The sequence below is a fragment of the Vitis riparia genome, chromosome 14, assembly GCF_004353265.1.
Source record: "Vitis riparia cultivar Riparia Gloire de Montpellier isolate 1030 chromosome 14, EGFV_Vit.rip_1.0, whole genome shotgun sequence".
Lineage (NCBI taxonomy): Eukaryota > Viridiplantae > Streptophyta > Magnoliopsida > Vitales > Vitaceae > Vitis > Vitis riparia.
The window spans coordinates 21,697,678-21,711,281 of NC_048444.1; the positions used below are offsets into that span (position 1 = coordinate 21,697,678).

A 13,604-nucleotide genomic window follows, 5' to 3' on the forward strand; every position below is an offset into this window, starting at 1 on the left:
GGAAGACAAGATGGATCTTCAACCTTGGAGGCCACTAGACCTTATATGACACCTTGTCTACTTGTCTTAGTATAGGAAATGGGCCTCCATATCTCATTACAAGGTCCTTGTCATTGCCCTTTGGGATTTGAATTATTGAGGAAGTATCTTGACAAGCACTAGATCTCCAACTGGATACTTTGTATGTCGCATTTTCTTTTCCGCTTACTTCTTCATCTTCTGATATGTTTTCTTCGAGTATGAGTGGGTTATGTCAACTTGCTCTTATCACCCCTTAGCGAACTTAAAAGTCATTAAACTTTTCTCAATGTAGCCCATCACTATGGTGTGAGAAGTTAATAGTTAGCACCCCATGGCTAGCTTGAATAGGTTCTTATTAGTCACCTATCTCATTTGTAAGTTATAGGAGAATTGAGTCATATCTAGCAACTTAGTCAATCTTGTTGGTTAGTACTCACAGAGTGCCCAAAGTATAACTCAAGCAAAATGTTCACCCTTTTGGTCTGTCTATCAATCTATGAGTGAAAGCTAGTAAAAAAGTGAAACTCCGACCCTATCATCTTAAAGAGTTCCGTCCAAAATTTCCTAATGAAGCATAAGTTGCAATCATTGATGATATGTTTAGCCAACCCCCGGTGTTTAACCGCATGCTTTAGGAATAACCTTGTTGTCCCTTCTTTGATGCAATTTGTAAGGGTTGCTATAAAAGTGGCATACTTAGAAATTAATTTTTAGTCCCACGGCTATACCTATTTTATGGTCTCACAAATAAATAAATAAACAATAATTAAGAGATAAAATTTTGAACATGTGATATTTTATATTGAAAAATTTAAATGATTTTAAAGGAAAATAATATTCTACAAAATAATTATGTAATTACATTTTTTTTTTCAAATTTTCTACTTAATTATTGACAACTCTCAAGAAAACGCAAAAAAAAAGGAAAAATTCTTGCTAGTAGGATATAATATTTTAGGACATGTTTCATAAATGTTTTCAAAAATAGTTTTGAAAATAATCTTTAAAAATAATTTAAAAAAACTATTGTCTGATTTTTTTTATACAATAAAAGTCCATTTGAAAATGTAAAATATTTTTAACCTATTTTAATAATTTTGAATATGTTTTAAAAATAATTTTTATGTCTAATATTTTATTTTTAATCATTTTACATGTTTTTATAATTATTTTTAAAAATAATAATTAGAAAACAAATTAAAACAGTGGAAAACATCTTTGCTTTCTATTTTTAAGAACAAAAAATAGAAAATAGTTTTTGATTATTGAACATGTTTTTCTTATTTTTTGTTTTGAAAAATTATTTTAAAAAACAGTTGTCAAACAAGCCCTAAGGGCTTGATAATAAAAAATTATTTTATATTTTCTTTTACTTAGAGAATATTTTTTAGTTGTTTTTACTTATTTTATAAGGACTATTTTAAAAAATAATTATATAAATATGTAAAATGATTAAAAATAAAACACGATATATAAATTATTTTTAAAACATATTTTAAAAATTTAAAAATATGTTAAAAATATTTTAAACTTCCAAACAAATTTTTGTTTTATAAAACATCGAACAAAAGTTTTCAAAAACTATTTTTAAAAACTATTTTCGAAAGTAGTTATCAAACAAACCCTAAATATTTTGATTTTTGAAAATATAATATTGCAAATCGTATTTTAATTATTAATAAAGAAATAAAAAATTAGCTTGTTAGGGGTTACAAAGAAATTACCAAAAGATTTTAAAGTAAAGTTAAATGTAAAAAAATATCTTGATTTATTATTTATTATTTTATTGTTGTTTGATAAAGAAAGCCTGAAACTTGAGTCTCGACGGAAGAGACGTTTACTTGAGAAACAAGGCATTCGAGATTCACTTCTCTTTCGTCGCTTCTTCGAATTCCGGGTACCTTTTCTCAGCTTCTCGTTATTATTTTGATTTTTACCGGCTAGCTCTTTGGGCCTTCATATCTGCAACTTTATGTTTCCGATTTCAAATGAAGAGAGAGAATTTTTTTTTTCTAAAATGGTTTATTTGTTGTTTTGATTTCGCAAAGGAAAAGCCAAGTAGATTTTTTTTCTTTTTGCTACACTTTCTTAGCAACCAAACAGGGATTAGATCTGTATGCAAATATATTCATAGCATTAATTTGAACTTATATTCGTATTGTTTTTGAATCTCGTTTCTGTAATATATTTTATTGCCTTTCCATTGTCCGCTCATATTTTTAGGGCATTGTTTGGTTAGAATTTTGAAAATATTTACCTGCTTTTCGTAGAAAAATTGTATTTTTTTTATATTTTTTTTAACATTGCATCCAAAATTAAATGGTGGGTTTAATTGGGAATTGTGTGATTCTGATCAGATTCCTTTGAGCTCATTAACCTATTGATTTTGAGCATGCAGAGAAAATAGTTGCAATCTTCGTTTTTGTATTTTCTGAGAATTGTACTGATGCAAATGCATTGTCCCAATCAAGGTTCTGTTAGCTGGTGATAACATTGAAAAGCCATAGCCTCTAGAAATTGAAGAAATTATGTCAACAAGGACACTATTCCAATTTTGAGTTCCAGTTGCCTATTTGAGATGGGACTCAGAATTTTGTGCTATACGTAGTTGGCTTGTTTTAGGAAGGAGATTCAATCTTAAGATCATGACATAGATACCTGATTTGACTTGGTAAGTAGAAGTTAGAAGTTAGAACATCTTAATCATACTGCAATTGCATACATTTGATAAATAGTTATTATAGTTTAATCTGCTCAAACATCTCTCTGTGTCAAATAAGAAATGAACAGTATCAACTATTTTATCTGGATTTGTTATTGTTGGTCTGATGTTGGTTGTAAGCTTCATGTAATCCCGATAAAAAAGGAAATCACCATAGCAGTGGTACTGTACTGCTTTGGAAACTTGAGTAAAAAAGAATGATAGGATAGGCAATAATGCATGGCAACTTCGTTAGACAAGGGTTACTCTTCATTGAAGATTTAGGGAATTGGCCTGCAAACTCTTACCTCGTATCGCCCTCTTGCTTTCAAAAATGACTTGCCTTATCCTATTGGGTTAAAGTCCTATTACTGCTATACCCGTATACCCGGGATTACTGTGAGCCCTCCCACTATTGGAAGAAGTCACACCTTAGACACGGTAGGATATAGTAAGATTAGAACTTCAAGGCCCTTAGACATGAAAGTTTATTCTATTCACTTTATGAGTCACTAACATAATGTCTACAGACTACTATTACCTGATTTATTGAGTTACTAGCCACTGATCCAATGAGTTTGTAATGTGATCCTACTAGGATCAATTAATTATGTCCATTGTCACCATTATCCCCTTTCCATTAATAATGTTTAACCTGTTGGTTGCTACTTTGTTCCATTGCCAATGATGGTTTCATTTTATTTTATTTTATTTGATAAGTAAGAGATTATATTAAAAAGCATAAAGCACACAAGAGTACATTGAGAGTATACAATGAGCGAGAAAAACATAACAAAAAAAGGGGGGTAAACAAAAAACAGCTCCCTCCCTCAATAGGAACTCAACCAATCTACACAATCAATTAAGGACAAAGAATTCCCATGAATGTACATCTGAATCCACAAAGCAAGATTATAAAGGAAAGAACTTTTAAGACTTTGATCTAACATCTCATCTTCAAACACTCTTCAATTTCTTTCCTTCCAAATAGTTCAAAAAATACATAAAGGAGCTGCTCTCCAAGCCTTCCTACACCTTCTTCCCACAAAATAACCTAGCCACCCTAGAAGGGTGTCCTGAATAGAGGCAAAAATAACCCATTGGATCCCAAATAAAGAGAACACCAATAGTCATAAGGTCCTTGCCTTAGCACAATGAAGAAGAATGTGGTTAATGGATTTTGACTCCTCTTTGCATAGAGTGCACCTATTGACTAATGAGCAACCTCTTCTTTGGAGTTGGTCCAAAGTCAACACCTTCCCTCAATAAGCTTCCCAAGTAAAGAAACTCACTTTAGAGGGAACCCAGGAATTCCAGATAATCCCTACTAAAAAAGAGGTAGCGCAATCTGGTTCCAGCAACGAGTAAAGGGCTCTTACGAAAAACATTCCTTTGCTATCGCCCTTTCAAACCACTCTATCCTCCTGCTCCCTATTCACCCAATGACCTTGCTGTTGAAAAAGGACCTCTCCATAGAATCTAACTCCCAATCATTTGGATTTCTAGCAAAATGGAAGTTCCAAACCCCTCCTCTCTCCCTTTGCTCCCACAAATCTGGTACCCACACCTCTTTAGCCTTGAATAAAGCAAACAAAATAGGGAACATTACTTTGAAAGGCTCTTGACTACACCAACTATTTCTCCAAAACTTCACTCTCTTCCCATCCCCAATAACATAGCAAACTTTTGAGCTAAAGAAATCCTACTCCTAACTTATAGCTTTTCATAAGTCAACCCCATAAGGGTCTCTCACCTCACAAAATGACCACCCTCCTTCTTCCTCCCCATACTTCCCCTTAATGACCTTCTTCCAAAGTATCCCCTTCACTTACATAGTGCTAACACCATTTGCAGAGAAGAACTTTATTCATCAAAGAGTGCAAACGAACATCAAGCCCACCTTTCTCCTTTGCCCTATAGATTGACGACCGCTTCACTAAGTGGGGTTTGTTCTTTAAAACTCCTCCTCCCTAAAGAAAGTCCCTTTGAATTTTTTCTAATCTTAGTCTGATTGGTCTTGGAATGGTGAACAAAGACATGAAGTACATTGGTAAGCTAGAAAGCATAGTACGAATTAGCATTATAGGACCCCTTTGGAAATGTATTGTTTCTTTCATAAAGAGAGCCTTTTGCGAAACTGCTCCTCAATACAGTCCCAAATCGCTTCTAACTTGTAAGAGGCCTCAAAGGAAGTCCTAGGTAAGAAGACGACAATTCCCCTACCTTACAACCAATCTCCGAAGCCAACACCTCCAAATTAACCATCGATCCTATTGGAATCATCTCACCTTGAAATAGCTTCAAACCTCATGAGGAGTCAGTATAAATTGGTGACTTGATCTACTGAAGCCCCACAAAATACAATGGTGTCATCAGCAAAGAGCAAATGAGAAATTTCCTCCCCCCCCCCTCCACCTTAAAACTCAACAAGAAACCTCCCTCCTGGGCTCTCACCAACAAGCTACTGAGAGCCTCCATAGCAATCACAAATAAATAGGAGGATAGGGGATCCCCTTGTCTCAACCCCTTTGAGCTTCGGAAAAAATCTGTGGGAGTACCATTCACCTAAACAGAGAAGCTTGCCGTAGAAATGCACCACTCAATCCACTTTAGCCATTTTTGCCCGAAACCCATTTTACCCATAATCACTTAGAAGAAGTCCCAATTAACAGGGTCATAGGCCTTCTCAATGATTGTTTCATATAATTTATGTTATTCCTTCTATTCTAGATTTGTCTTCTCTGATTTCTTATCATCTAGTTCCCTTGTTGTCTACAAGAAATTGTACCATTTCAACCTTAGGGTATGGCAAGTTCCTTCTGGATACAAATGAAATTGATGGGATGAGTTTAATTCATGCACTCATTTTTTCTTAGTAATTTTCTGAAGTTAGCTAGTCACCCGAAGACTTTCATATTTAAAATCCTGCATAAGAATGATCCCAATATATGTGTATATATTTCCTTAGCACTACATATTTGTGCACTGGAATTTAAAGAGTGGAGAGGAGAACATTCAATACTGCAAGACATTCATATGGCTGCAAATTGTTGGTGCACCTCCCACAGAAAGGGCTATGATGGCTTTGCTACCAACATAAGGAGAGACCATAGCTCTTTAGATGAGCTCATAAAAGTTCACAGAACTAAAACTTTTGTTTGAGAGTAGAGACAGGGGATGCTTTTTTTTTTTTTTTCTGTGCTAGAAACCTCATTCTCTTGGTTCTCCGCTAGAATTTGGATCAGCGCTTGGCTGTTGCCAAATATGTTATTTTGCTTGCTTGGATTTTTTTATCTCATTTCTCAATCCTGGTATATAATTAAATTATATTAGTTAAGGTTTTGGATAATGTCTCTTCTTAATTCATATGTGTTCTCGTTCCTGTTTCTGGTTCTGTTTGTGGAAGCTTAATATGTTATGTTTCTTTTTTCTTTTCTTTTTTTTTTACATGGTTATTTGGTTGGCAGAGTTAGAAAATATTGTTAAATTTGTGATTTTTGATCTAGCAAGGTTTTCATAATTATGGTTCTGTTTTAGGTATGGATACATTTTTAACAAAATCTAACAGAGAGCCATAAATAAAAGATGTTTCATTCTTAAATTGCCTATCTATCAAAAGGGGAAAAAATGCTTAAGAACTTTTACTGATAAGTCATTCGGAATAAGAACTTGGCGGTTCTGACTGTGTAGAAGACTTGGGTCAGCAAAACAAATGTTCATATACAAAGTGGAGTGTAAAATGGCTTAATTAGCCATCCCAAGAGGTATACTGATAAAATTCTTAAAATCATACCCAATTTTCTGGAACTATTCCTGATTTCTCATCAAATAGTTGAAACCTGATTTTCAATATTCAAGTCCAAAAACCTTTGACAGATTGTGCTCTAGATTACTACAACTTTACTTGTATAGTTTTGGAGTGGAGGAAGAGGTGAGAACAGAGGGAGGAGAGGAGGCAATAGAAAAAAAGGGTTCACACTTCTATGTTTGTACTATTGTGTTGTACATGGTTAACATATGTTCTCCAGATACATTTCTCAAAGCATCATGTCTTATTTGAACAATATTATCAAGCATTGGAAACACCAAGATGCTTCTTCATCTGATAAACAATGTCATCTTGCACGAGAAGCCCAAAGATGTTGCGTGACCTTGTCATTATACTGGTTGATATCAGACAGGTGTTTGTTGGTACTGGACTATCAGTTAAACTTGTCTAACTGCCAAATCTCTCTTCCCCTGCCCCCACATAGCCCCAAAAAAGCAGAAGAAATGATGGATTTATGACCATAAATTTTATCTATGGATAAACTGAAATTTTAGAATGTAAACAATGTGGAATGCTCATGGAGGGCAGAAGGGACTATATGTATTAACCCTGGTTATATAAAACTGTGAATTGCCTTGAAAATGTTTATCTCAAGGGATGAAATATAATTCATTTTCTTACATATATATATATATATATATATATAACTTAGATTCTAATGGATTAGGGCAGAGCAGCCTAATTGAGAGATTTCTCTTTCAATTCACAATGATAGTGATAGTGTTTGGTGTAATGTTTCATCTTGAGACTCCATATATCACCCATATTAGAATAGATACTTAGAAGCTAACGAAAGGTTTTAGCAGCAGCAACTAACAGATATTTGTTTTGTTAACTAGTTGACAACTGCATGGGACAACAGTTCTCTAATTATTATTATTTTTTTCTTTTGTTTTTCTTTTTTCTTTAACATAAAAGTTGGTTTATTTAATGCTTGATGCAAGTTTCTTTATACTAAACTGGCACAATTGTTTTCATTTGGCAGACTTGCATTTTTCAAATCAGTGACCATGACTTCATCGTATCTCCCAGCAACTACTGAGTCAATTGCTCAGGCTTTAGAAGCGAAAACCCCTTCTGAAGCCATCTCTATCCTTTACCGTGTTATTGAAAACCCTTCATCTTCCTCCGAGTCCCTGCGGATAAAAGAACAGGCAATCACAAATCTCTCTGATCTTCTTAGGCAAGAGAGCCGGGCAGAGGAGCTTCGAAGTCTTCTGACCCAGTTGAGGCCCTTTTTCTCCTTGATCCCAAAGGCAAAAACTGCAAAAATTGTCCGTGGGATAATTGATGCTGTAGCTAAAATTCCAAACACATCTGATCTCCAGATTTCTCTTTGCAAAGAAATGGTGGCTTGGACACGGGCTGAGAAGCGAACTTTCCTGCGGCAACGAGTTGAGGCAAGACTTGCGGCTCTCTTGATGGAAAGCAAGGAGTATTCAGAAGCATTAACACTGCTGTCTGGTTTAATCAAGGAGGTCAGGAGACTGGATGACAAGCTTCTTCTTGTGGACATAGATTTGTTGGAGAGCAAACTCCACTTTTCTCTGAGAAACCTCCCGAAAGCCAAGGCTGCCCTTACAGCGGCAAGAACAGCAGCCAATGCTATTTATGTACCTCCTGCTCAACAGGGTACTATAGATTTGCAGAGTGGGATTCTTCATGCAGAAGAAAAAGATTATAAAACTGCTTATAGCTATTTCTTTGAAGCTTTTGAAGCTTTCAATGCTCTTGAAGAGCCTCGGGCAGTGTTTAGCCTCAAGTACATGTTGCTGTGCAAGATTATGGTGAGCCAGGCTGATGATGTGGCTGGAATAATATCATCCAAAGCAGGCTTGCAATATGTTGGGCCAGAGTTAGATGCCATGAAAGCTGTCGCTGATGCCCATGCAAAACGCTCTCTGAAGCTTTTTGAGACAGCTTTGCGGAATTACAAGGCACAGCTTGAGGAAGACCCGATAGTCCACAGGCACCTCTCTTCCCTGTATGACACCTTGCTGGAGCAGAATCTGTGCAGGTTGATTGAGCCTTTCTCAAGGGTTGAGATTGCCCATATTGCTGAGCTGATTGAGCTGCCTGTTGACCATGTGGAGAAAAAGTTGTCCCAGATGATCTTGGATAAGAAATTTGCCGGGACTTTAGATCAGGGTGCTGGATGCCTGATAATTTTCGAAGATCCAAAGACAGATGCCATATATCCGGCAACATTGGAAACCATTTCCAACATTGGCAAGGTCGTGGACAGCCTCTACGTGAGATCTGCAAAGATAATGGCTTAAAGATTCATGTGGTGAGAGGCAGTTTTCTAGCTGCCACTTTCTTCTTTCCTTGCTGCCTTTTTGTTGTTTATTTTTATTTTGAGCAATTTCTTTGGTTTCTCATGTGGAATGAATGCTGGACACATTGAGGCTCTGGGATTTACTCAGAGTATGGGTGTTGTTTGGGTTAGATTTGTAGTGTGTTTCAGGGTAATAGTTCATCCCGGCTCGGCTCTGCCCCCCGAACAATGGAATGATGCTTTCTACCAAACATAGTTCAGATTGCTGGTGATGGTGTTAACAAAAATTGTTGGTATATTAAGTGATTGTTTAGATATACTTTCAAGCTTTTTGTTTTTAAAAATAGAAAATAATAATAACTTTTATATAGAATATGATAAGTCTTACATATTTAAAATTTGTAAAATTTACGATAGTAAATTTTTTTAATACCTAAAGGTTTTTAAAATGACATTTTATTTTATATAAGAGTTATTATTATTTTTTTTAATAATAAAAAATAAGAAGTGTATCCAAATAACTCCTAATTATTTTAGCTATTCATTTTATTTTTATCGTCTTCTTTTGCAATACTTGCCTTGTGAATCTTGGATTTGTAGGGGTTCACTTGCTTCGTATCAGAAATTTTATACATTTTCAATTTCACATTTGTTGAATACCAAGAAAGGTTTGACTTATCATTACAACTGGTTTTTGTATATGATGGTAATCTAACTAGTTTTTGTATATGATGGTAATCTAATTGGTTTTTGTATATGATGGTTAAAATTCGATCCTGTTTATGGTGACATATGTCCCTCTCTTCAGCTCTCGAATTAAGAATTCTTACAACAACAAAATAGGTCTACTCGACATGAGTTAGGTGTTAATGAAATCGTAAGAATCTCTCACAAAATTCTCAACTCATATAATCAATTAATCAAAATGGTTCATTATTAGATCATGGTTTTTAATTCACCAAATACATTATTATTTTATACTCCGTCATATGATCATGGTTCGTTATTAGATCGTATATATGACACTCAATGTCGAAGGTCATGGGTTTTTAGGATGATTTTAGGATGAGTCACACAGATAAGGTAATCAAATTAAGCTACTTGGTTTAATACAAAATTTGCTACTCCTCATTTGTCATGGGTTCACTCTTAAACATAGGATGAATCACCCAAATAAAACGATTGCATTGAACTACTTGGTTTAATATTAAGTTTGTCATGGGTTTGCTCTTAAACCTATGATAAGTCACACAGATAAAGTGATCGAATCGATCTACTTGATTTAATACAAAACTTAACACTCCTAAGTTTCGGATTTGAAGTAATCAAGTTAGGAAAACACAATGGGAATTTTGACCCGAAACCGGCGACACATAAAGTATTCAAAGGTTAGGGTATGAATCATGCCTAACTACACTAATGGACCAAATTCTTTAAACAAATACAATGACACTTGAACGAGCATATCATTTTTGGGCCTGGGCTGCCGGCGCTGATTAGGATCACTAGAAAGCATAGCATAAAGCGACATCTTCTTTACATTAATTATTGTGATTAACCAATACATATTATTTAATCACAATTTGATTAATCATCGGGCCTTAAAATATACTACTTCCTAATCTACTTTGTCAGCCATTTGTCATCCGTGGACAATGCATCAAACAAAAATTATAAAAAAATTAATACTAAATTAATAATAATAATATCATTAATTTTCAATTTGAGGGTACTTTGAGTACTACTTTGGCCCCTAGCTTTTAAGCCTTTCAATTTTTGGCTTTTGTTTGATTTTAATTTTTTAAATCATCCGTACGACCATCTATGATTCCATTCCAAAGTCTCTTCATAATCTCTAAATTAAAATTTAGTTTAGGAAAATACTAGTATTATATTAGTCAATTGGTCATGTCGTGCATCGTGATTCCATGCCAAACCCAATTGTATATTTATTTTATTTCATCGAGATCTCTATTAATCATAATTATCTCCCACTTGTGATGTCAAGAGGCGATAAACAAGAAGTTGCAGAAGACCAAATTCATTTTTAACATTGGTATCATATTTCTTTTGACTAAATTAATTTTTTTATAATCATTAGTACGGTGTTCTCGTACTTTGTTAAAAAATAGTTTTTTTTTTAAATTTTAAATTATGATGTTTTCTAATAATGTATTTGAATTATTTTTACCTATTTTCTAAATGTTATGTGAAAAAGTAATTATACAATTATAAAGAATAATTGAAAATAAAGTAAAAGTTATTTTCAAAGAATATTTGGACCGCACAAAAAATAATATTTCAAATTCTTAAATGAAAAATTTTTGCATTTTTATTTAAGAAATCTTACTTTTAAATTAGAAATTTGAAAAAAAATATATACTTTTAATATTATTTTTATTTATGCACAATTTTATTTATTTATTTATTTTGCGTCTTTTTCTTTTTTTTTTTTTTTAAAAAAACTAATAGCTCTAACTTTTGTTATGTGATTGGGTGCAAGGAAAATAAAAACACGGTCGTATATTTGCAACATTTTAGAATTTTTGTGATATTAGTATTCAAAGTAATTCTTTTTATTTTGTATTCTTGTTTTATAAATTTGTTTGAAATTAGATTTTAAAAATACTATTTGAAAAAAAAAAAAAACCATAGTATTTTAATTTGACCCTGCTTTTGTATTATTTTTTACTTTTTATACGGAAATGACACTGTCAATTGACTATGAGTCAACCTCAAATTTTGACCATCTGTAGGGGAATACTATTATAAGGAAAGTGAATATTCAAATCCAAAATACCCATTTTTATTTTATTTTTATTTTATGTTTTGTTTAATTTTGTGGTTGAGTTTGGTGGATTTGAATGTGTTTTGTAATTTTCTTTTTGGTTTGATGTGTTATTAATTGTACGTGCTTAGTGTTTTATTTATTTATTTATTTTATTTATTTATTTTTTTTAAACTCACTTTAAGAATAATTAGGGATCATTTGATAATTATTTTTTAAAAAAAATTTGAAATTAGTTTTTGAGAATAATTTTTGAAAATTGTTTTTTAATTTTTGTATAACAGAAGTTTGTTTGAAAACCTAAAATGTTTTAATTTGTCTTTAATAGTTTTAAATATATTTAAAAAATAATTTTTATAGATAATATTTTATTTTTAATCAGTCTATGTATAATTATTTCTTAAAACAACTCTTAAAAAACAAGTAAAGATAATAATAAAAAACTAAAAAATGTTATCTAAAAATACCTTATTTTCTATTATTAAGAATACCAAAAGTATTTTCTATGTTTTTTTATTTTGAAGAATATAAAATTGTTCTAAAAAACAATTCTCAAATAAACTCTTAGGTATGAAAATAAAGGTTGTGAAAGAGGGATTTATGAATGAAATAGAGGAAATTTTGGGAAGATAAGTGTATTTGTAAAAGATAGATTTGTGTGTGATTATTTTGGGTATAAATGTAAAGAAGAAAAAATGGGTTTGTGGATATATTTTGGCCATCTTACATAATGTAGTCGATGTGTTTTGGCCAAAATATAAGTTTACAACCATAATCATGTACATATCTTTGTAGTTTCTAGTGTCAAGAAATATCCATAGAAAATAAAGTTGTCCTACCATGAATTCATTTACACTCATGTATTGCATTACAAATAAAAGAAAAAATGATATTGATTGTGAAATTAACCCACTTATGTAATATTCGTATTTATCAACTATTTATTACACGTATTTTTTATACAAGAATTTGTTGTGAATGGTCAAGTAATACTATCAATTAATTCTTTTTATTTGAATGAACCGTACATGTGCACGTAATATACAATTATAGTATATGATATCAATTGCATAATGTTCCCCTAAGGTAAGTGTGTTCAATTTAGAGAATTATGAAAGTTGATATAATTCTTACATAACGTACATAAAGGGCATTCTCAATCAAATGAATATTATAATCATATCAGACAAACATCAAGTCATCTTACATAATGTGTTTGAGCTGTTTAGCATGTACATATATAAAGGACATTGTCAGTCATAGGAATGTTGTAATTATATCAAATAGGCACCAAGCAATCCAACACAATATGTTCGAGGCATTTGACATAAAAAAAACCATGCATATGGCTATATATTACCATATAAAAAAGAATTTTGGTAGTTTTGTAACAAAGGAGAACACAGAAGAGAGAAAATGGAAGAAAATGTATTTCAAATGCTTGATATTATTATCTATTTTAGATTAGATACTAACTACAATGACACTGGTAAATATAGGGTAACACAATCCAAATATATTGAAGAAAGTTGAAGAAAATAATCCTAGAAGTTACCCAATTTTTAAGTTTTCAAAGAGAAAATGGAACATGTTGACGATAAGTTTCTAATTAAACATATAGATAAGCTAGTTGGGTTGTCCTATATGTATAAAAGTGAAGCAATGAATTGGAAAGGAAAATGAAAACAAAAAGAGATATTAGTAATAAGTTAATATTGCTAAAAGTGAGTCACTTCCTATTTGTGTGTATATGGCCTTGATTTGAAGGTTTGCAATGAGAAGACATTTCTAGAAGTTGGTTTGAGAGAGTATAGTTAGACATGCACCACATGACAAATGATGGGAATTTTATGTGCCCATGCATGCATGGTATTATGTTAGATGACTCTATTTATGATAGAATGTTTAGGCATGAATGCCTTGCTTCCTTTCTCCATATTTGAAATGTCATTTGGTTAAACCATGAAGTTCGTTCATTGAATCTCAA

General features: G+C 32.4%; 1 protein-coding gene across 1 annotated transcript; it reads left to right on the top strand.

Annotated features, from left to right (window-relative positions):
* The first annotated feature begins 1,829 nt into the window (after positions 1-1,829).
* LOC117930933 (26S proteasome non-ATPase regulatory subunit 11 homolog) lies at positions 1,830-9,146 on the top strand. The gene is made up of 2 exons (XM_034851740.1): positions 1,830-1,918; positions 7,537-9,146. The coding sequence occupies exon 2, from the start codon at positions 7,562-7,564 to the stop codon at positions 8,828-8,830; it is 1,269 nt and encodes a 422-aa protein (XP_034707631.1). The 5' UTR covers positions 1,830-1,918; positions 7,537-7,561; the 3' UTR covers positions 8,831-9,146.
* Positions 9,147-13,604: the final 4,458 nt, after the last annotated feature.